Below are 25,461 nucleotides of genomic sequence, written 5' to 3'. Positions count from 1 at the left end.
GCCGATAGTATGCTATAGTAAATATGTGAATATTTTTGTTGGACTAACCCCTGTAGGAAAACTACCAAATCCAAATCGGAAAAGTCCTAAGATGAACTCACACTGGAGATAAACAGTGACTTAATAATTTTGCACAAGGGAGATACAACTCACTCCATGAAGTTGCATTCTCTTGTCAACCACTATTTATCAGGAATCAACAAAAGGTTGACAAGAGAAGAGCATGTAAAGATCTGCAGTCTCACCTCTGAGGTCGAGAAGCTAAGACATGAGGAAAGAAGGATAACTCCTCTAGATGACCCAACCAAGTTCTTCCACATCTCATGCTCCCATCGCTTCACATGCTAGTTTACAATCTCTAAATTCACTATTGCTTTATTTCTATGAGTTTGAGTTGATTCATAATGCCTATATTTGCTCTCAAAAACAATGCCTATATTTGAGAATCAAAACATAGGATGGAATAATAAAATCAATCCTTTAGAAAGGAGTAATTATGAATAATAAATGCACTATGCTAAGTATGCTCAAGCAAGTTTCTTTTTGTAGCATAGAAAGTGACCCTTAGCTGTATTACAACAATGCCCTTTTTATTACTTGTATATTCCTTCGGGTATGTGTTGTACACTAATGATTTGCAGGGATAAAATAATAAGAAGAGCTCATGGTTCAAGCACAAATTAGAGAGAGAAAAAATAGTGGCATAAGGTAAGAAAGCAGTGCAATAAAGGAGACAAGCTGTTCATGAACAAGACACGTGACTAGCCAAACAAGGAAAGCTTCTACAGGATGCTATGGCTCCAATATACTTTAATACTAAAGGTAACATGTCTAGGACACACCTTGAGAAAGGCTAAGGAATCTTCCCTAGACAAGTAAAGATCCTAGACCTATGAACATGCACACTGAGTGAAGATGCTGCCGGCTCCCAAAACTAGTACTTCACACTTCAAGCTGCTGGAAGAGCAATAAATATGGGTGAAACCATCTCAAGAGGTGCAACTATCATGTTCTCCACCTTTGGGACAAGATAAAACACCTGAGGAATTAACATAGTAAGGTCCTATTCAGAAGACCTAAAACACCGAACACCGTGCCAAGAGGTAACTTGGTAGTTATCAACATTTCCCTTTTTTGCACTGCATAATTTTCCTTCAGCATATTTACTTTTCCTTAAATGAATAATTAGTTGCACATCCACTTTACCATTTCTGCATGAGAAAATAAAATAAAAATATGTCATTCAAAATGCTAAGCCTGATGTGAATAATTTTGTGGTGCGACAACCCACAAAGATATCCACCATGGTGGTATAAAAATAAGTTTTTATCTTAGTCCATTTCTGCATACCATAAAAATATAAAAGTATAAATATATATATATATATGATGATTCTGCTAAAAGATAAATATATTAAGAAGGTTCTAGACATCAAAAGCTTAGAGGCTTATCACTAACACTTAATCAATTCCACAAGTTTTGTTGTCTATTTGAGCTTCACAGAATTTGAAGGATCAAGGAGGGCAAACAGGCAAAAGGATGTTATGTCCCCTATCGGAGTGCTGCCTTCAACAGTTATAGAGCTGTCTCAACAACCATCATCCCTAACTCTCCAGGAGGACCCATACATCATCACTTCCAGTCAGCAACACCAACAGACTACGTCAACATCCAGCTTGGGGGAGAGCACCCCACGTATATCCAGCTAAGTATCACTAGCTTATTTATTTATTTATTAAAAGTGCTATGTTAATTTGAAACAAATAAAAGATGCATAACCATAGAAAACCCAAATAAATATTTCCCTACCTATTTATATCTGTATCTGTCATTCGGTTTGATATTAAATTTGCTAAATAAAATTTAGGAGAGTATTTGAAGAAATTGCCTACTAAAATGAACTCCACAAAGTAAGCTCTTATATGGAAATATGAATAGTTGCTCTGTCGTAATTCCTTTCAACTACCAAATTTTCAACATCGAACTCTCCCAAGTTTTAGACACAACTATTTTGATTTGAGGTCTACTCTAAACCTGAAACTTGTGGGTAGCGAATACTTGATCTAAGTCTAGGTAGTTGACAGATATGATATGGGAAGGTTTTGAGCTGCTGTCCATCTAGTTCCTAGAGATACTAGAGTTCTGAAGAATTTAACTTTGATAATCCTAAATTGCTACATGATGAGTTCCTATATGACGAGAGTTCAAAATTGCTACCACAGCCAAATATACATGCTTACTAGATTAGGAAAGCCATCCACTTCCATATACTGCTTGTAGGCATTGTGTGTAGTTAAGCTATATTGACCCTTAGGAATTAGTCATGCAGTTAAAGTTAATATTGTGTGCTCTCCATCCATTGATCTGTGCTTCTTCTGACCTCAGAACTCCCCCATTTACTATATGCTACTTCTGTTCTTGTAAGTACCACCCACATATATACACAATCCATGCACATTGTGTTGTTTCTACCCTAGAAACACACACCTATGCTGCTCCTACCCTGGGAGTACTCATTCCTCTGTTCACATGGATACACTTCATACATTTAGAAAATGTTCTATTCCTACATTGGGAGTGAACACAAATATATATGTCGCCATCTTATCCTTTTTCTGTTATTTAATAAAGCTCAAGTTATTTTTAGTTAATTCTCCTTACTGATATAGTTCCATCAAGAGGCTTGTCTGTTCATAAAAAAGAGAGCACAAATGTCCCAAGAAAAAAAATGAATGAGCAGCCCATGTACTCCCCAAAGTTTCTAGAGTTCAGATAAGGGAGGTATATATCCCAATGAGCAAATGTAGAATTAGATCTCCACCATCATTATCATCATTTATATCACTCATTTTGTTCCCCTCATCCACATGCACATATGATTTGATTGTATGACTAGTTTCTCTAGATCCACGGTTTAACTATACAACATATGTCTGCAAGTATGTTTGAGCTGTGTCCCTAGGTATGAGCTCCATATAAGCCTGTTAGATGTAGGGTGAGAGAGAGAAGGCATAATGCCATTATGCCTTAATTCCACAAATACCACATATTCTGAGAATAGAGAGAAGACATACATCATTCATGCCTTGGTAAGGATTGAGAAATACTACAAATGAGAGACTTGAAAGGGTCATAAAAGGAAACTTTGAGTTTTATTTGAATGTCTTGCAAAAAAACTACAGAATAATAGTTGATCAAAGAGCAAGAAATATAGCGCTTGACTTTACTATTCTGTCGTTCAACTGCTCAAGACCCAACTGATGGTTACAAGCAAAATAGTGGAAGGTAATATGAGTAAGTTTGAAGTCAGAATATTTCACTCTAATTCAAAGGAGAGTTCCTATTTGAACGCATGTGTACTTTTGAGGCGTGAAAGCATTATAGCAACTCCTGATCCATCACTGAGTTTATCTTTTCTTAGAGATGATGTAACATCCCTGATGTTACGGTTACTAAAAACGGATCATGTCATCATAAGCATTGCAAAGCATAATTGTTAAAGCACATTAGTATGCATCAACTTAAAATAAGTTTACCTTGATTGCTTGAGCTTAGGGAAGTAGAGTGTGCTTCTGTGGTGTGTTGTTGCTTGTGTGGTTGCTAAAACCCTAGGGTGGAAGTTTTCCGAAAAGCTAAGGGGGGGAAAACCCTGATTTCTGGATCCTAGATTTGTCCCCTTTTGCATAAGTCAAAAACTAAGCAAAATTTGAGGTTGAGTTCAAAAGCAAAGTTGTAGCTCTTGGCAAGATGTACAACTTTGGTGTTTTGAGTTTTTGAAGTTTCAATACAAAATTCAAAGTAATTTTGAAAATACAGATTTCCAGAAAGTGTCCCCTTTTCCAACTTAAACCCCCAATTCAAAATCCATTTGGAATTTTGAAAAGTGGTCAACATGAAAGTTGTAGAGCACAAAAAGTTGAGCAACTTTCATGTTGGGAGTTTTTCAAGCTGTTATGCAAAATCAAAAGTAATTTTGGAAATCCTGATTTGCCCCAATTCAAAAATTTGAATCTCTTTTGAATTGAGTCTGATTTTCAAACTGTCTGGCAAAATTAACTTATTTCCAGTGAGAATCAGCTTGGGACACCTAAATATGATTTGTAGCTTACAAAATTTGGAACAACTTTTGTTTTGACAAAAATTTGACTCCAGTTCAAATTTCGGTTGAATTTCGCAAAGTTCTGAAAAGAGGGGATAGGGGTCTGCTACAGTGATCCGATAGGGATCACCGGCTCCCTGCCCAGCGCAGCTGCCGCGCGAGCAGCGCCGCGCGCATGCGTGAGTGCACGCAGCTGCTTGCTGCCAGGGTCGCCAGGCGACGTGGATGCCTCAGGCTTGCCTTCCCCTCCACTTGAGCACCGACGTGGACGACGCCGTCCGTTTTCACTGTCCACGGCCGGAGAAACTCGACCTCCCTCTCTCTGAAATCCACCGCACTCCGTTCCTTTCGAGCCAAATTGAGCACGCTGCCGTTTTCGCCACCTCCTTGCGGACCCAGAGCACCCCCGAGCTCACGCCCTAACCCCCTCAAACGCCAGAACTTCTCCTTCTTCTCTAAGTCCGGCCGGCGTCGCCGCCGTGGAACCCTTCACGTGAGCACGCTGCTCCAGTCGGTACCACGCCTTGAAGGCGGTCGTTCCGAATTCTTCTTGTTTCCCCGATACTCATGCGCTCGCTATTTCTCACTGGACGCCAACAGAATCACCGGAGCAACCTCGCCGGAGCCGGAGCATCCGCCCGACCGCACGGCCACCGTCGCCAAGCTTCTCTACCGCTTCTCCCGCCGTGGTGATGTGAGCATCATGATCCCCACTTCTTCCCGGACCTCCCGGACCTACTGGTTCACGCTCTACCGAACCTTCGTGCCCGGTCCTCGGCGACCGACGCGGCCGTCCGCCATTTGCGTGGTTGAGGTGGAAAGAGAGCGAGAGAGCGTCCGTGAGTGGTAGCTTTGAAGTCGCAGGGTTGGCGCGGTGCTGGTGCGCGTGCGCGCGGGGGCCGCGGAACCCGCTAACGGTCGCCGGAGCGGCGGCAGCACCGCCGTGAGCGAGGGAGGCGAAGCTGACAGGCGGGACCCGCCTGTCAGCGTCCCGCAACGTGAGGAGAGGGGGCAGCACGCGCCGTCCGCGCGGGGGAGCGCCCCCGGGCCGATTTGGGCCGTGTCCAAGCTGGCCGTCTGCGCAGCGCGGTTGTGGGCCGACCTGCGGGCCAAGATCCAGGCCGCCCACTGCGCAGAGATCCTTTTCTTTTTCTTTTTATGCAATTTTTGTTTGATGTTTGAAATTATATGATAAATGGTGTGCTAATCCAAAAATGATGAAAGTTTTTGTATAGGTTCCATAAAGTGGGTAGAACACAAGAAAAATAGTGGATTCTATTTTTCTGGTAGTTTACATGTCTATAAAAATTGGCTCTTTAATTAGTGAATAAAACTTCTAGGAATTTTAGTAATTTACTAGGAGGTCCAAAAATCACAAAAAATTGTGGAGAGCCTCTGAGTGGTATTCCCTGGCTCCACACAAAATTTGGTGGCATTTGGATAATGTTTGATTAAAATATTAATAAACCCTTACTTAGCACTTAAATAATATTTCCAAAATAATTAAATGGTGATTATTTAGATCCTCATAATTAGGGTTGAGTGATTTTGGATTGTGTGATGACCTGAGGTCATTAACCCTAATGACCTTTGGCATTTAATTATTGTTTAGCCTTAATGCTTAATTACTGTCAATTGTAATTAATTAAGAGTTAATTAAGGTAATTAGGATTAATAATTAACTAATTTAAGATAAGTATGAATTAAATAAAGTCTTAGTTTACAGATGCAACCTCTTGGGTAAAATCATTAAATTATTAAGCAACTTTATTTAGCGATAATGCTGTATTGCATCAAGAAGGCGAGTTGTACTCGATTTGGTCCTTCTTGCATATTTGTCATACGCATATCATAAGCATTCATCATTTTGCGTATAGTGTCCGTGACCGAAGGAGCGCCCGTTGAACCGAACCCCGAGGTCGGTGCTCCGTTCGAGGAAGTCGGATCCGAGACTTGGGAAGTCTCCGAGGGTCCCTCTCTGCCCTGCAACCAAGGCAAGCCCCGGATGCATTAACCCCTCCTTGGATGTTTTAAATCTTTTGTCATTTATGAATTGAAAATGCTGCATTAGATAGTTGAGAATTGGGTTCACCTACTTGCTGCATTTACTACCTTGATATCTATATCCTGTCCTTGACACCTGTTTTATTTTAAAACTGCGTAGCGATGCTTAGCCCTGCTACTAGATAGGTTTTTAAACAAGAAGTTTGAAGGGTTGTTGTGGGATACACTTACGATCAATGATGTTTCAATTTGAAACCGGTCGGTGGACTTGCTCTAAGAATGGAGTCTTAAAGTAGTGTCTCCGACTGTGTTGATTAAGGACCGTTCCGTTGATGGCCTGCTGGGTTGAGAATTTATAGTACTAGCCACTTGCCTTCGGTAAGCCTGGACTTGTGATCCCTCGACGCGAACAGCTACTCGCGCACTGGGAGTGGAAAGATGGCGAGAGTAGTGTGTACCCACCTTACGGATCTGAGATGACCGGAAAACATCTAGATCGGCTGTAGGATGGTGGAGTACTGTGCTCTCGGGTGCCGCGAACCTGGTCAAATTTGGGGAGAGCTTGCTTTGGGTTGACATATGCAAGATTTGGTTCTACATATGTCGGGTGGTTAGGAACTCCAGCTGGATTGCTAAGCGATTCGAATCGTCGTTGCTCCCCGATTGGGAGACTCAATTCCTTCGACCCTCATCGTAGTTAAATATGCAACTAAGTGATAAAATGAGAAAAGGGGAAAATGTCTCATGAGGTTCGGATCCCAATTCCCGGACTCATAGCGACATGAAGCTATGGCCATCGATACATAATACTTTATGATAGGACTAGGAACTCACGGATTCGCCTGTGGGGTACAACTAGTTAAACTATCCTCGAACTCCTCGGCCTCTGCGAGGGAGGAATTCGGGGGTAAAACTTGAAAATAAGGATGCACTACTAGTAAGCTTTTTACGCAAAACACTTTGGCTCCTTGCTCAGCCACCCCTTGTCTACCCTAAGCCTGCATCCCTAAGTTCTCCTCTTTTCCCATCGGGTAAGTCTTGTTGAGTACTCCCGTACTCAGGGTTTCAATACCCCTGTTGCAGGTGAAGCTCAGGAGCCGACTTGCTTCGGACCCTGTTGTGTGACCGTCGTCGAGGTTGACGACGAAGAAGAGTGAGCGTGACCCATGGGCAGGGTCTGTAAATTTGTACTCTCTGTACTAAAGTTTAATTTGCTCCGCTGGACCAGGCTTGTAATAACACTCTACTATTTGGAAGAACTCCTTTTATAAATTAAGTTATGTAATACTTCCGCTGTTTTACTCTGAAATATTATTTTAGTCTTGTGTCGTTTGAGTTACTGCTTTATCTTCGCAACGAATGATCCTGGTGTTAAGGTGGCCACTTGCTATTCTATAAGGGCGAGAAGAAACGGTTCTCGTTGTTTGACCATTACCAATGGTCAGGACGAGACAGCTCGGTACGCCACAGGTAGCAGTGGAATGAGCGCCCAGCAATGCTCATCGGACTTCTAAAGTGGGAGGACTCCCGGCATCACCGTCAGAGGTCCTTAGGACAATGGCAGGTGCCGGTGGGCCCAAACACTTAGGAGGTTCTGCCACAGATGAGCAAAAGGGTAAGCATGGGGGAGTTTATTGATGGTAGACAACTCCTAATTTTAACCATCAACTATACATGAAGATGGATCTATATGCAAACATTTGGTAGATATAGGGTTATCACTGACAAAATTCCATGAGTTTTGGTGAATGTCTATTTTTGCAGGGTGTTAAGTAAAAACAACCAAAGATGGTCCATATGTTGTATTTACATAGAGAGAGCTGCAACTCAGGAGTAATCTAGAAGGTTTGAGGGGGCTCTAGATCAAATGGGAAGCAAATCGGATTTGGGAGCCGGGCGGCCGCCCATAGGGCAGGGGCGCCCGCCCCACTACCTCAGCCAATTAGGCTCCACCTCACGGATCCTACGTCCACCGCCTTTGAGGAGTAATCTTGGCCATCTATCAAGGTCGGTTTGATCCGAGGGCTGTGGTGCTTCCTAGGGGGCTATAAATACAAGCCTAACCCCCCTGGCTCAGAGCCAATTCTGAAACCCTAATTCATATTTTCCAGAGAGAATTAGCTAGAGAGGGGTCCCTCGAATGGATCTATCTCTTTAGGTTATTAGCAACAAAGATATTGAGAGATTGTAGGGTAGAGATAGAAGTGGTGGAAGCCCGGCCTGTCGGTGTCTTCTTTCTTGTATCTGTGGGATCAAGTCTCCTAACCCGAGGCTTGGTTTTAGAATCATTTGGCAATTTGACTTCTAATACTAGTAAGTATATTATTCTTGTTGTTCTCTGGTTTATGGGTTTACTTTGTTCACTTTGCATTGGGAATAGAGTAATCATTCGTAGAGTAAGCATGATGCGTGGTGTTGACGGTCCTTAAGTATCAAATTTAATTATCAAATAAACAAAGAAAAGGGTCCAAATGAAATCAACATCTAGACATAGGGTTTTATTTGACAGAATTCCACGAGTTTTGGTGTTTGTCTATTTCTGCAGGGGGTTATCAGGAAATATGGAAGAAAGGCCCACATGTCGGGATTACATAGAGATATCAACGAGCCGTGCAATTATCTTACATCTAGAAGACTCTAGAAGCCACGAGAATGAAGTGGAGGCGAAACGGAGCCTGGCCCTGGGCACCTGCCTAGGAGACCAGGGGGCTCGCCCACTTGTAGAGTCCAATCAGAACTCTCTTTCGGGATCAAGCTCCACCGACCTAAAGGATCAAGGATAACCGTTCAATCAATGTCGGTTTGATCCAACGGCCCATATTCACTTGGAGGGACTATAAAACCAGACCCCCTGGCCCCTGGAGGAGAGAGCCTCTCAACCCTAATTCATTATTCATCAAGGGAGAAGAAGCCTCTGATCAAGCCTAGAGCCACCACATCAATTAGACATCTAGATTAGCATAGCTACATAGGATTAGAACTAGAAGGAGTCAATCTTCGATTGGTTTACGGATCTGTCAAGAGGATTCTTGGTAATTCTCTAATTGTTCATCTAATTGTTCATCTTTGTTCTTCAATATTATGAATATGATTTTGTTCTACTTCAATATATTGCTTATGACTTTGCTCTACTTGTTTATATTCAAGATTATATTGTTCTAAGTTTATCATAGTTATATACTTGGCTTAGTTAGATTGGATATACATGTTTAGGATCGTATTGCATTTATCCATCGGATCCATGGGTAACTGATAGATATTGTGTAGGCATGGTGCTTATACCGTATTTATTTGCGATTGTATCCAATATGCCAGATCGCGGGGTAGTTCGTGATAGTGACAGCTTCATTGATTCTTATATAGTCCCCCTCTCGTGTATTGGGCTGTCAGAGCAACATTATTACAGCGGAGTGATTACGATGTTTCTCATATTCCTTGCTAATATCACTATGCATGGGCGTAGTCTTGTCTCGCAATGATTGCTAAGTATGCTTGCACTAACTATGATAATGCTAGACTATATAGTTGAGAATAACTTAGGAAATATTCTTGTAGTTCGTTCTAATTCCATGCTAATGACTTACTAAAATATCTAATTGAGGTGCTTACCATATTTATATGTGGCTAAGTTATGCTTATGAGATTAATTATCTTTGTCACTATTCATTACTTTATATATCCTTTATGTGACACTTACTCCTGTATGAAAGAGTTTGATAAATGTTTTCAATTATACATGCAATGATAGATACTCAATCTCATATTCCATTCTATAATCAACATTGATGTTTAGCAATCCCTTCCCAGTGGTAAAAATATAAATAACGATACCTGGAATACTTCCCGGTTAAAGTGCTACATCGGTATTAATCTGTGCGCTTGCAGATCCCATTTGTTATTTATCTAGATGAGCAATTGCATATTTCAATACCGTGTCTCTCATGTCATGCTGGGGATGACAACTTGGCTTAAGTGGTATGAGGGATAGGTTTGGCACTTTTGGCAATGTTATTAGAATTAGAAAACTAAGTCTACTTTTGGTAATGATGTTAAGAATACCCAACAAGGAATGAATATAGGATTCTGAGTTATCATTCGCATCACTAATATGATTGAGCTTATCAATTCTCTCATAAAGTTTTACCCCGATATTTTTCTATTTTATCTTATGCAAGGTTATGTATGAATAGAAGACATCTTCCAGGAAATTTTGTTGACAATCCAAAAGCATTATTCAGAAAAACAAGAGCAAAGCTCAAGAAGGGATCATCAACACTTCAGCAAGAAGCTTCATCCAATCAAGAAGATCACCAGAACTTGTTTTCAGAGTTCGAAGCCATGGCGAACAAATCGATCCGCGAGTTCTCAGCTCCCACTACGGACAACATCCGCACTGGACCTGCTGCAGAGATCGATGGCAACTGTGAGCTCAAGCCTAGACTTATCAACATGGTGCAATCCAACCAGTTCTGTGGGAAGGCACACGAAGATGCTAGTGCTCATCTCCAACACTTCCTGGAGATTTGCAGCACATTCACCATATCAAGAGTCTCCAGAGATGCTATACTACTTCGCGTCTTCCCATTCTCACTGTTAGGAAGAACGAAGCAGTGGTTTTACGCTACAAAGGAGAAGAAAACTACGTGGGCACTCTGCTCCACAAACTTTCTGGCTAAGTTCTTTCCCATGGGCAAGACCAATGCTCTCCGTGGGAAAATTACAAGTTTTCAGCAACAACATGATGAATCCGTTCCAGAAGCATGGGAGCGCTTCCAAGACTACATCCTAGAATGTCCCCATCATGGAATGGAGAGATGGCTACTGATGCAGATGTTTTATCATGGGCTCGGCAACAGTGCTCGAGAAACCATGGATGCTGCAGCTGGAGGAGCATTCCTATCACTTACCATATCACAAGCCATAGCTCTTGTGGAGAAGATGGCGTCCAACCAAGGCTGGAATGAAGAAAGGACCCAGACACGCAAGAGAGGTGGAGGTATGCATCAGCTCAAGGAGGTAGACACGCTGTCTGCAAAGCTAGACCTGCTCATGAAGAAGCTCGATGATAGAGCTGGAGATAAGAAAGAAGTTATGCACATCTACGACTCTCACATGACTTCTGAGGAGTATGGAGATACTGGACACTCAGGCAATCACTGCCATGAGATGCTTGAGGATGTGAACTACATCAACAACACCAACTACTACAACCGTCCTCAACAAAATCAAGGTTGGAATCAACAAAGACCTAACTACTCAGGTAATTATCAAGGTAACAATTCTTACAACAATACTAATAATTTTCCACCTCTAAGAGAGTTAGTGTCTAATCAAGGAAAGCTAATGGATAACCTATCTAAGAAATTGGCATCGAATGATAAAATGCTAGAAAATATAAATAATAGAATGGATAATTTCTCTACTGCCATCAAGAATCAAATTAGCTTTAATAAAATGATTGAATCTCAGTTAAATCAAATAGTTGATGCTGTTCCTACTACTAACCCCGCTATACCATCACAACCGGAAGGATTAGAATCTGCAAATCTTGTAGACATGTTTGATGCAGGTAATTGGAGTAACTCCGTCACTGAAGTTACTACTGACCTTCTGCCGGTCAAGAGGGGCGATCCAGGACGCCCCGTCATCCCGATCTCCATCGACATGGTGGACTTCCCAGAAGCACTCTGCGACTTTGGCTCTAGTGTCAACATTATGCCCAGGGTACTCTATGAAAAATTCTTTACATATCCTTTATCAGAAACAACCATGTGTTTGCCGTTTGCAGATCAGACGATAAGTTTTCCAAAAGGAATATTGAAGAACCTCTGTGTCCGAGTTGGTACCTTGTACGCCCCAGCAGACTTCGTGGTAATAGAGATCGGTAATGATGAGAGGGCACCCATTATCTTAGGGAGGCCATTCTTGAACACCTCGGGAGCTGTTATCTACGCTAGTGCTGCCAAGATCAGTTTCTACATGAAAGGGAAGAAGGAGACGTTTTTCTTCAAGAATAAGACTACACGAATCACAAAACAATCCAGACGTGAATCAAGAAAGAGGACAAACAGGAGGAACAGGAACAAGCAAGTGTGGACCGAGTCAGCTAAGATGGTCACTACAGTTCATAGAGGTCAAGATCATCAACTTAAGTCACCATTTTTGACCAAGAAGGACGACCCAGGAATGCCAAGCATCTATTGCTCCATAAATGGATTCAACTTCTACAAGACGACTTGTGACACCGGATCGGACGTCAACATAATGGCCGCAGTCACCTATCAGCTCTTGTTCGGAACCATGCCCCTAAAACCAACATACATTCAACTACAGATGGCAGATAAGACGTTTCGAGAGGTTAAAGGAATAGTAACTGATGTCCCTGTCAAAATAGATGATCATTTTGTCTACACAGATTTTTTTCTCCTAGATGAGAATTCCACAAAGCTTTGTTGTCTATTTGAGCTCCACAGAATTTAAGAATCAAGAAGACTAGCAGACGGAGAACATTCTAATCGCTGTCAGGATGCTACCGACTTTCAAATACACCTCTGCCACCTGCTAGATACATCAGAGAAATTACGTCAAAATTCAGCTTGGGGAAGAGCACCCACATTTATCCCGATAAGTATTTCTATCTATCTTTATACTTATACTATTTTAAAATATAAATATACATAACTATGAATGTAACACCCTCAAATTTACTCCTTTCGAAATAGAGTTAAAAGAATTTGATTATATATTTTTGTGCCCACGAAAATATAGGAAAAATAATATTTTTCATTAAATTAAATTTATTGTAAGGCTTAGCAACATTGTTGTGCATACATGCTGGTGCATAAGATTTGATGTAATGTTTGCTTGTTACTCCTTTGTGTGTTGAGAGTGAGCAAAGTTTTTGAAATGCGTTTAGTAGATCAATTTTCTTTGATCAGTACGTCTTTATCTTTATCTACAACCAAATTCCTTGTTTCTTAGCTCAAGTTTTATTAGGAGCTTCCTAAAATATTTTCTTTATCACTCAAAGCACTTCTTTTAGTTCCTCGTCCATCAAGCAATCTCTACAATCTTTTCGGAAATTTTTCCAGCTTTTGTTCTCACTCTTCTGTGAGTATGATCTAATTTTTAGATGCTCCATATTATCTCATCATGAGCTCCAAATACTTTATTTGGGTTCCTCATATTCCATAATGTCTCTGAGAATTTTCTTCGAATTTTTGGAGCTTTCAGAGTATTTTTCGTGGCTTAAATAATAATTCTAGATTTTTCTAGAATTATTTTATCCATGAAATTAATTAATTCCGAAAATAATAAATCTCTCATTTTTCTCAACGCTCAAGGCCCATGTCTTTATTTATTAATGGGCTTTAATCATTAATTAGGCCTATTAGTAAAAATAAAGGGTGCAAATCAATTAGTACCATATTGCTAGTTGACGTGGAGGTGGGGAGTTTTTCTTCCTATATATATGTACCAACCCCTTAGGCGAAGCACACCAAAGACTACCATATGGGAAGCCTCTAATTTGAAAATTCCTAAGGTAGTAAAATAAAATTTTATTTTCTTCTCTACAACGTGATCGCCCTCAGTCCGGTGTCGATCCGCCCGTCGCTCTGCTTTCCATCTCTGCTTCGTACCTATCTGCGAAATCTCTATTGGTGAGTTTGTTTTCCCGCATCAAATCGTGGCCGTAGGCTTAAGTTTCATGCTCGCCGGCTAGGAGCTCGCTGCTGCCAATGGCTGGCCGCCAGGCGTGTGCTCTGCTCCAATTAGTTTACCTTGGTTTCTAAAACAAAATACGTTTTCACTAATTACAAAATTGCTACCATATTTGTTTAGCTCATAAAATCTTCATTTTAACTCCGATTTGATCCATTCAAATTGCGTTAGATTCGTAATCACAAGCTCTACATGTTAGTCTCACTGTTTTACAAGTTTACAACTTTTTATTTTCGTGATCCTATTTACTTATTTTATTTTAATTAAGGAAATCTTAGGAAAATCATAACATCTTCGTTATAGCTCTGATTTTCGTGATCTTTATGTCTGTGTGATCGTAGTGCAACGTAGATTCATTTTATAAACTTTTCATCTTTATTTGCTACTGCTGGTGTATTGTTCTAATTAAAGGTTTGTTTGCTTTGTATGATTGCTTTTGGATGATTGTTGTTGATGTGATGACTGAGTTTAGAGTGTGAGCTTTTACGTGGTGATCAAGAAACAGATTGTGGAAGGTTTGGAACTAAAAGAAGGATCTGATTTTTAAGGCAAGTATAGCATGGGATCATCCTTGTTTCCTAACAACTTTAATCACACAATTCATATTGCAGGTGTCTCTTTGCTAAGGATTTCCTAGTATTGATCTTATACCTTGTCACCTATGGTTTTGCATTGGGTAGCTTATGCTAGTGCTCCACTAAACCATGATCTTGTAATTTGATTAATGGAATATGCAATAAACATTAAAAGGGGACTTTTTAGCAACTTTGGTAAAGAGGGCTGGAGCATTGGGCTATCTTATGGTGCTCTAGTTTCTCTCCATAAGGACTTATCTGTATATGACCATCCGGGACATACAGTACAACTGTGAGGGCTACATGGCTCTGGCTTTAGCTCAGTATGAGGACCTTTTCTAGCTTGTTAGTGGTTAGCCTTGTGGCGCAAATGGGGAATAGCAGACCGTGGATTCCTGCGGGTGAATCACATGGACTGACTAATGAAACCAAGCGGCCCTAACTTGTTAGACAACCCTTTGAAAGGCTTCATAGTGAACCCTGCCGGCCTCCCTAGGAAGGGGGTTTAGAGACTCTTGACCTCGGGCGAAAGGGTAAATCATGACTCACAGTGAAAGTGTACAACCTCTGCAGAGTGTAAAACTGATATATCAGCCGTGCTCACGGTCACGAGCGGACTTAGACCAATAGAGAATAAATGATCACTAATGGCAAATCATTAATGTTATTATTGCTAATATGTTGTTTATGCTATTCTTTATTCACTTTACCTGATCATGAGTTTACTATGGGACTTGACAACTTGATGCTACTCATATGCTAAAATTGTGACAACTAAAAGCTACATGCAGTTCAACCAGTGTCTAGCCTTTGAGCCTCATGAACCCTATATTATTCTTGCTGAGTACGAGATGTACTTACGCTTGCCTTTACATTTTATTTGGATAAAAATCCCGGATGGGTACCAGATTGCAAGCTTGGAAAAGAGTTTAGGCTTGTGCTCAACCAGTCAGTTGTCCCTGTGGATTTAGAGCTTTTCCCTAAAAAACGGAGTATCTTTCCACGGTTTGCTATCTAAGCTTATATCTTTTATACTAAGTTCATTATATATATAAGCATTGTCAATTAATATTACCTCTATTTGTGGCTATATGTGAGATTTGACTTCCTGGGCTCACATATGGTGTGTATCTGGTTTTGTTCTTAAAACCGGGTGCTACAATGAAAAACCAAATAAAGATTTTGTGCTTATATATATGTCTTTTGCTTAGTATGCTTAATAAATAAATAAAGTGGCTATGCTAAACTGAATCTTAATCATAAAACTCTAGCATGGATATGATGAATAGTTGCTCTGCCTAATTTTCAAAATTGAAGTTCTCTCTCAAGTTTAGACATAACTGTTATAATTTAAAGCTTGCTCTAAACCTAAACTTATGGGAAGAAAACTTGATCTGAAGTCTAAGTTGTTAACGGATATGATATGGGAAGGTTGAGCTGCTGTTTACCTGTTCCTAGAGATGCTAGAATTCTGGACAATTTTATCTTTGAAAATCTTTGAAATATTGCTTGATGAGTTCCTGTATAATGAGAGTTTAAATTCCTACCACAGCCATATATACATGCTTGCTAGACTTTGAGCCACACATTTACTTTTTGCTGCTTATGAGCATTGAGTGTGGTCAAGCTGTGTAGACCCTTAGGAGCTTGTCATGTGGTTAAATCAAGATTCACTTGCACGTTCACTCATACATGTTGCTTCTATTCCAGAAGTACGCATCCACATATATCCACCCATTTCCATGACCAGAACCACCCAAAAATATTCTACTCCTAATCCAGGAGAGAAGAGCCAAAAACATTTCTATTTTTCCCCTGTGAAATAAATGCTCAAGTTATCTGGTTACTACCACTTGCTATATTATCTCAAGAGATGAGTGCTCTAAAAAAAGAGAGAAAAAAGAGATATGAGGAAATAAAAAGGGGCAAGTGCCCGAAACCTCGAAAGAAAAGAAAAAGTGAGATGAGAGGTAAAAATGGACAAGTGTCCGAGAATAGAATTAGGGGTAATACCCACCTGAGAGCAAAGAAAAAGAAAATACAGAGCACCTTATTCTCCTCACAAAGTTTCAAAAAGCAAGGAAGGTATGTATCCCCTCAAAGAGCAAAAGAATTAGACTTTCACCATTGTTATCACCATCATCACCATACACCATTCATTCGCCACACATGCACATCTTGATTTGACTTATTGATTTGTTTCTTTGGATCCATGGTTTGACTATAGAATAAATGTCTTGTGAGTATGTATACTTTTTCTCCCACCTATGAGCTCCAGATATCAAAAGCCTTATTAGAGTAGGATGAGAGAGAAGGCAATGTCACTATGCCTTATACTACAAATACCACATATCTTGAGAGAAGGCATATACCATCACTGCCTTGGTAAGGATCCAAAAATAGCACAAACCAAAGATCTAAGAGAGTCATACAAGGAATCTCTAAGTTTTATTTGAAAATCTGCAAAAACTTCAGAGCTATAGCTGATCAAGAATAAGAGACATGGCACTTGATTAAACTGTTCTATCTTTTAACTACTCAAGACGGAAGTGACGGTTACAAGTCCCATGGTGAATGGTAAAATAAGTAAGTTTTAAGTCTTGACAGTTTACTCTAACTCAGGGATGAGACCTCATTTAAAAGTGTGTACCGTCAATTTTTAAAGGTATTGCAACAACTTCTGATCCATCGCTGAGATTATCCTTACTCAGGGACGAGCAAGAGGTAAGCTTGGGGGAGTTTGTTGATGGTCCTTAAGTATCAAATTTAATTATCAAATAAATAAAGAAAAGGATCCAAATGAAATCAACATCTAGACTTAGGGTTTTATCTGACAGAATTCCACGAGTTTTGGTGTTTGTCTATTTCTATAGGAGGTTATCAGGAAATACGGAAGAAAGGCCCACATGTCGGGATTACATAGAGATATCAACGTGCCGCGCAATTATCTTACATCTAGAAGATTCCAGAAGCCACGGAACGAAGCGGAGCCGAAACGGAGTCTGGTCCTGGGCGCCCGCCTAGGAGACCAGGGCGCCCGCCCCCTAGTATAGTCCAATCAGAACTCTCTTTCGGGATCAAGCTCCACCAACCTAAAGGATCAAGGATAACCGTTCAATCAATGTCGCTTTGATCCAACGACCCATATTCACTTGGAGGGACTACAAAACCAGACCCCCTGGCCCCTAGAGGAGAGAGCCTCTCAACCCTAATTCATTATTCATCAAGGGAGAAGAAGCCTCTGATCAAGCCTAGAGCCACCACATCAATTAGACATCTAGATTAGCATAGCTACATAGGATTAGAACTAGAAGGAGTCAATCTTCGATTGGTTTCCGGATCTGTCAAGAGGATTCTTGGTAATTCTCTAATTGTTCTTCTAATTGTTCATCTTTGTTGTTCAATATTATGAATATGATTTTGTTCTACTTCAATATATTGCTTATGACTTTGCTCTACTTGTTTATAATCAAGATTATATTGTTCTTAGTTTATCATAGTTATATACTTGGCTTAGTTAGATTGGATCTATATACATGTTTAGGATCGTATAACGTTTATCCATTGGATCCATGGGTAAATGATAGATATTGTGTAGGCATGGTGCTTATACCATATTTATCTACGATTGTACCCAATATGCCAGATCGCGGGGTAGTTCGTGATAGTGACAGCTTCATTGATTCTTATATAGTCCCCCTCTCGTGTATTGGGCTGGCAGAGCAACATTATTACATGGGAGTGATTACGATGTTTCTCATATTCCTTGCTAATATCACTATGCATGGGCGTAGTCTTGTCTCGCAATGATTGCTAAGTATGCTTGCACTAACTATGATAATGCTAGACTATATAGTTGAGAATAACTTAGGAAATATTCTTGTAGTTCGTTCTAATTCCATGCTAATGACTTACTAGAATATCTAATTGATGTGCTTATCATATTTATATGTGGCTAAGTTATGCTTATCAGATTAATTATCTTTGTCAGTATTCATTACTTTATATATCCTTTATGTGACACTTACCCCTGTATGAAAGAGTTTGATAAATGTTCTCAATTATACATGCAATGATAGATACTCAATCTGATATTCCATTCTATAGTCAACATTGATGTTTAGCAATCCCTTCCCAGTGGTAAAAATATAAATAACGATACATGGAATACTTCCCGGTTAAAGTGCTACATCGGTATTAATCTGTGCGCTTACAGATCCTATTTATTATTTATCTAGATGACCAATTGCATATTTCAATACCGCGTCTCTCATGTCATGCTAGGGATGACAACTTGGCTTAAGTGGTATGAGGGATAGGTTTGGCATTTTTGGCACCGTTATCAGAATTAGAAAACTAAGTCTACTTTTGGTAATGATGTTAAGAATACCCAATACTTGGGCTAGGAATACTCGTAGATACTCCCTAACTTTCTAGATTTGTGGTAGCATTAGGGGGAAGTGACAATCTCCTTGTGTCTCTATAATCCAAGTCCCGTCAAGAGGTATGGTAGGATTTATCATACTAGAGTTATGCACTCTCTAAGGTGTCTCTTTTCTCTAGGTACCACTTAGAACAGTTGTTACACAACTTACCATAGGTTTAGCAACAAGAGAGATTGAGAGATTATAGGATGGAGATAGAAGTGGAGGAAGCCTGGCCTATCGGTGACTTCTTTCTTGTATCTGCGGGATAAAGTCTCCTAACCCGAGGCTTGGTTCTAGAATCATTCGGCAATTCGACTTTTAATACTAGTAAGTTTACTGTTCTTATTGTTCTTTGGTTTATGGGTTTTGAAACGATCAAGATGCCCAAGAGGGGGGGGTGAATTGGGCCTCTCTAAAAATTTAAGCAACCTATAAGCACCAATTCAACCCCTTGTACCTAAGTGTGTTCTAGAGAGCTACTAGATAAAAGTTTTGCAACCTAGTTCCAATTCTATTCTAGCATGGCAATTCTAAGAATGTAAAGTACTCAAAGTAAGTGCTAGAATGTAAAGGTTGAGAGCAAGAGGAACACGATGATGTTTTGCCGAGGTATCGGAGAGTTGCCACTCCCCACTAGTCCTCGCTGGAGCACCCACGCAAGGGCCTTGCTCCCCCTTGGTCCGTGCAAGGACCAAGTGCTCTCTACGGGCTGATTTTTTGACACTCCATCACGATGAATCACCCAAAACCGCTCACAAGCTTGACACACGCCACCACAAAAACTCTGGGCGATCTTTGTGCCTCAAATCACTACCAAACCATCTAGATGATGGCGATCACCAAGAGTAACAAGCAAAGAACTCTCACTTGACTCAAACAAGGCTCTAGAGAGTGGTGGATGCACACTTTAACTCTTGGAACTCACTAGAGAAGGATTCACTCAAGAAATCTCTCAATTCTCAATCCTCTCTAGGCTCTTGCTTCTCTCTTGCACCACAAGATGTTTCTCAGCTGAACAAATGGGCAAGAGACCTCCCATGGATGAGGTGGAGGAGTATAAGTACTCCCCATCAAGTCCAAGGGCTGGCCACTCGAATTCCACAGAAAATGGGAGCACCGGACGCACTCAATGTTGCAATGGACACGCTCTGCAGAGCGTCCAGTGCCCCATTAACGGCTACTTGTACTTGCACCTGCCACACATCAGACACACCTACAGTGGGTCTGGTGCCTCACCAACACCTTGTCCGGTGAGAGGGCAATATGCAAACCTCTCTGGGTAAGGGACCGAACGCATTCTAGTGGGTCCGGTGTCTGCATCTGGTGCGAGGGCAAACTGCAGCCCTCCCTAGGTATGGGACCAAACGCACCCTGGCGAGTCCGGTGCGTGTGTCCGGTGGCTAACCCTAGGCACCTAGGAGCGCTGACAAAGTCAGCACCCACCGGACGCACCAACAGAGCGTTCGGTGCTTGCGTCCGACGCTGTCTCAGCACCCAAACTTCATTGAATCGTGAACTTTCCAAAATGTAGTTTGGTTCCCTCGATCTCAGGACTCTCTCAGAGCTGCCTAGTGCTAGGTTTACCAAGTGTGCACCACACCTAAACATAAAGCCTTGCCTAGGTCAAGCTACCCGCTCAATGCCCCCATTAATAGTACGGTCAAAGGAAAAACAAAGTCCTGAACTACTTTGAGTGCCCTTCAACACCATATGGCACCTAGACCTAGTCTAGTCTTGACGATGTCCAACCGTCCTTTGAAAATAGAAACGATTTCCACCATTAAGTCGGCATGAACGACTTAGTCCATCGATCACTATTACCATGACCTAACACAAATGACTTTGCCTCTGCAAAACACACGTTAGTCATAGTAATCAACATTGTCATTAATCAGATAAACTCATTAGGGGCCTAGATGCTTTCAATCTCCCCCTTTTTGGTGATTGATGACAACAACCTCGAGTATGTTTGAAGTGAGGTTTTCAAATGACTTGGTTTATATAAGCATGTGACAGTAAGATCAAAAAGGATTAGTCATGCTTATATTAACCAAGCCTAGTATCCTGCATCCAAATGTGTGAGAAGCATACAACACGATACAAAAACATATGGCTCATAGGATATTAGAGTAAAAACACGAAAGCTAAACACTATGAGCCAAGAACACATGACATAGATATATCATCATAAAGCACAAGTCATGTCTCACAACCATAAAGCAAAGTATCTCAAATATGCATAAAGTAAACATGATGCATGACGAGAGTAGCACACAAAAGAATCAAAACCCACTCACTGGCTCCCCATAAGTCTAACATACTCTCCCTCTCCCCCTTTGGCATCAAATGCCAAAAACTTATGAAGCTGCAGGCGGAGATGGAGCAGAGGAGTCTTGTGGCACTGCCTCAAACTGATCTGCATCATCATCTGTGCCATCACTAGTCGACTCTGAAGCAGCTGTTTGAACCTTAGAAGGTGCACGTGCTGGTGAAGCAGTCTGTGTCGGCTCTGTATGGTCTGTGCATAGTTTTGAAAATCGACGCCTAGGATGAGCCTAGTCGCGCCTAGTCGCTGGCGACTCGATTTGGGGGGTAATCGGACCTCTAGGTGGGCGGAGCGCCTAGGCGGCGACTTGCTCCGATTCAGCGGCGGTTCGACGGCGCCCAGGTGCCCTAGGCGGCGCGGAGGCGAGCTAGGCAGCCATGGCTCGTGAAATAATGGCTCTGCGGGCAGAGCGCGCGCGTGCGGAGGTTCTGGCGCGGCTTTTCCCGCGCGCTGGAGACAGATAAGGGGTAAAAGGGGAGAGAAGGGAGTTTGCCTGCTTCTATTCGCCTCGACGACGCGCGGCGACGCCGGCTACTGCTCCTCCCCACCTGCGAAGCGGCTGCCGCTCCTCGTCGCCGGCGACACGACTGCTGCCTCCCCTCACCGCGCAGCTGCTCCTCCTCACTGTGCGCCTGCTGCTCGGACTGCGCGGCGGCTGCTGTTCCTCGACGGCTACGCGGAGTCACGGACGCAGCTCCAGCTCCTCCCGGACGCCGGTCTCCTCCGATCCTCCCTCAGCTGATGTATGTTTCCTTTCTCCTCTACTTTGTTTCCTTTCTCCTCTGCCTCTCTCCTCTCCTCTGTTTCCTTTCTTGAAACCTGAAATTTATGTTTGATTGATTTGATTCCTTGATGAATCTGTGAAATTGTTGACTGCATGTATGTATCTATGAGATTCTTGACTAATTGCATGCATATACTTATATATTCAGTGAAGATTTTGTTGCCATCTTCTGATTTGACCGATCTATGAAATTGCATGCATATATTCAGTGAAGATTTGGTTGCCATCTTCAGATGACAGGAGCAGAGGCTCAGGCAAGTGCAAGCGCAACAGAGGGAGCAAGTGTCTTGAGAAAGAATTCAGATGATGTGGGATGGGAGTTTGGGGTTCTTGTTAATCCAAGCAACAAGGACAATGTGAAGTGCCTACTCTGTGACAAGCAAATGTTTGGAGGGGTTTATCGGTTGAAGCAGCATATTGCCCATGAAGGAAAGAATGCCAAGAAATGTCTAGGCACGAAGACCACCAAAGAGAAGTTAAAGGAGGCTCAAGAAAAATGCAAGAAAGCATTAGATGAAGCAAAAAGGAAGAGGAAGGAGAAACTTGTTCATGAGCTGGAACTTAGAGAGGAAGTCCATGCATCTGCATCTAGGGTTGGAGGGTCAGAGGAAGTCACTTGTATTGGAAGTTCAGAGCCTCACAAATTAGGCCCCATTAACAAATGGACAAAAGCTATTGATCCTACAGCAACCAAATCTGAATCTTTGACTCAACAGAAGCTGAACAAGGAACTTTGGAAAGAAAGATTACATGAGGTGCATAAATATATTACAAGATGGGCCTATAACCATGGTAATTTCCTTGCTGTTTTTTTATTTCAGATTTCATTGGATGCTATGGTACTACCTATTGCTGTAGTACTGCACTAATTTTGTAACATTGGCAGCAATACCATTCAATGCTTGTGACAAAGATGAGTTCAAGCAAATGTGTGAAGCAATTGGACAATTTGGGCCCGGAATTGAACCTCCAACTATGTTTGACATGAGAGGGAGATTGCTAGAAGAAGAATATGCAAGAACCAAGAGTTTGCTGCAAGAACGTGAAGCCGAGAAGATGAAGAATGGGTGCTCTATTATGACCGTTGCTTGGTCAGATAAGAAGAGGAGAAGCATAATGAATGTGTGCACTAATTGTGCTGATGGAACCAGTTTTATTTCCTCAAAAGAGATGTCAGATGTGTCACACACAAGTGAAGTCATATTTGAACTAGTGGACAAAGCAATTGAGTTAGTTGGTGACTATGATGTGGTGCAAGTTGTGACTGACAATGCTTCTAACAACATCGGAGCAAAGAAGCTGCTGCATGAGAAGAGACCACAGATCTTTTGGACCTCTTGTGCAGCTCACACAATCAACTTGATGCTCCAAGGAATTGGCAACATTCCTCGATTATAGAAGGTGGTTGACCAAGCAAAGGCATTCACCATATTTGTCTATGGGCACACAAGAACACTAGAGTGCATGAGATACTTCACTGAGGGGAGAGAGATAGTAAGGCCAGGAGTGACTAGGTATGCTTCAAACTTTCTGACTTTGGAAAGCATACAAGAGAAGAAGGACCAGCTAAGAAAGATGGTGGTTCATAGTAGGTGGGTGTAGACACTTACTAACACCACTTAGATACTAGGTTGTCATCCCCAGCATGGTTCCAGAGTGTACAAAGGTATTTATGAATGTAAAGGCTCTCTAGAAAATAATCTATTCTATCCGCAATCGTATAGATAAAACACCTCATTGTAGCATTTCACCAGGAAAGTATTCCAGGTATCGTTATTTATAATTTTGCTTAAGAGGACAGTGGGAATGAAGATAAGTATAAAATCTATCAAGGCATAGACTAGAGATAAACTTGCACGAACATGATTACTAATGAGGAACTCATCACACAGTCACTTACTTTGGCAGGAGGTAAGCCATAATAATAATAATAATGAAATATAAGCTCAAGGGTAAATAACACAGCGATTAGAAAATAGACTACTCCTCATATATGTAAGGTGACGTCGGATTAGCTAGAGAATGGATTCTAAGTTATCTACTATCTACTCAGAAACGGGGTTAGTGTATGTTGGGTATTCTTAACATCATTACCAAAAGTAGACTTAGTTTTCTAATTCTGATAACGGTGCCAAAAATGCCAAACCTATCTCTCATACCACTTAAGCCAAGTTGTCATCCCCAACATGATATGAGAGACGCGGTATTGAAATATGCAATTGCTCATCTAAATAAATAATGAATAAGATCTGCAAGCGCACAAATTAATACTGATGTAGCACTTTAAGCGAGAAGAATTCCAGATATCATTATTTATATTTTTACCACTGGGAAGGAATTAGTAACCATCAATATTGATTATAAAATGGAATATGAGATTGAGTATCTATCATTGCATGTATAATTGTGAACATTTATCTATCTCTTTCATACAGGGATAAGTGTCACATAAAGGATATATAAAGTAATGAATAGTGACAAAGATAATTAATCTGATCAGCATAACTAGCCACATATAAATATGATAAGCACCTCAATTAGATATTCTAGCAAGTCATTAGCACTGAATTAGAACGAACTACAAGAATATTTCCTAAGTTATTCTCAACTATATAGTCTAGCATTATCATAGTTAGTGCAAGCATACTTAGCAATCATTACGAGACAAGACTACACCCACGCATAGTGATATTAGCAAGGAATATGAGAAACATCGGAATCACTCCCCTGTAATAATGTTGCTCTGCCAGCCCAATACACGAGAGGGGGACTATATAAGAATCAATGAAGCTATCACTATCACGAACTACCCCGCGATCTGGCATATTGGGTACAATCGCAGATAAATACGGTATAAGCACCACGCATACACAATATCTATCGTTTACCCATGGAACCGATGGATAAACGCTATACGATCCTAAACATGTATATAGATCCAATCTAACTAAGCCAAGTATATAACTATGATAAACTAAGAACAATATAATTGTGAATATAAACAAGTAGAGCAAAGTCATAAGCAATATATCGAAGTAGAACAAAGTCACATTCATAATATTGAAGAACAAAGAAGAACAATTAGAAGAACAATTAGAGAATTACCAAGAATCCTCTTGACAGATCCTGAAACCAATCGAAGATTTACTCCTTCTAGTTCTAATCATATGTAGCTATGCTAATCTAGATGTCTAATTGATGTGGTGGCTCTAGGCTCGATCAGAGGCTTCTTCTCCCTTGAAGAATAATGAATTAGGGTTGAGAGACTCTCTCCTCCAAGGGCCAGAGAGTCTGGTTTTATAGTCCCTCCAAGTGAATATGGGCCGTTGGATCAAACCGACATTGATTGAACGGTTATCCTTGATCCTTTAGGTCGGTGGAGCTTGATCCCGAAAGAGAGTTCTAATTGGACTCTACAAGGGGGCGGGCGCCCCGGTCTCCTAGGCGGGCGCCCAGGGCCAGGCCCCGTTCGGCCTCCGCTTTGCTTCCATGGCTTCTGGAGTCTTCTAGATGTAAGATAATTG

At 41.2% G+C, this 25,461-nt stretch overlaps 1 protein-coding gene across 1 annotated transcript; it reads left to right on the top strand.

Annotated features, from left to right (window-relative positions):
• Positions 22,171-23,335, top strand: LOC8083828. Its single transcript, XM_021451878.1, has 2 exons — positions 22,171-22,692; positions 22,796-23,335. Exons 1-2 carry the CDS (start codon positions 22,171-22,173, stop codon positions 23,333-23,335), a joined length of 1,062 nt encoding a protein of 353 aa, XP_021307553.1.

Source organism: Sorghum bicolor, chromosome 1 (genome assembly GCF_000003195.3).
Source record: "Sorghum bicolor cultivar BTx623 chromosome 1, Sorghum_bicolor_NCBIv3, whole genome shotgun sequence".
In the NCBI taxonomy this organism is placed as follows: domain Eukaryota; kingdom Viridiplantae; phylum Streptophyta; class Magnoliopsida; order Poales; family Poaceae; genus Sorghum; species Sorghum bicolor.
Note: the sequence above shows the minus strand (reverse complement) of the source record. Positions and strands in the feature narration are given on the sequence as shown.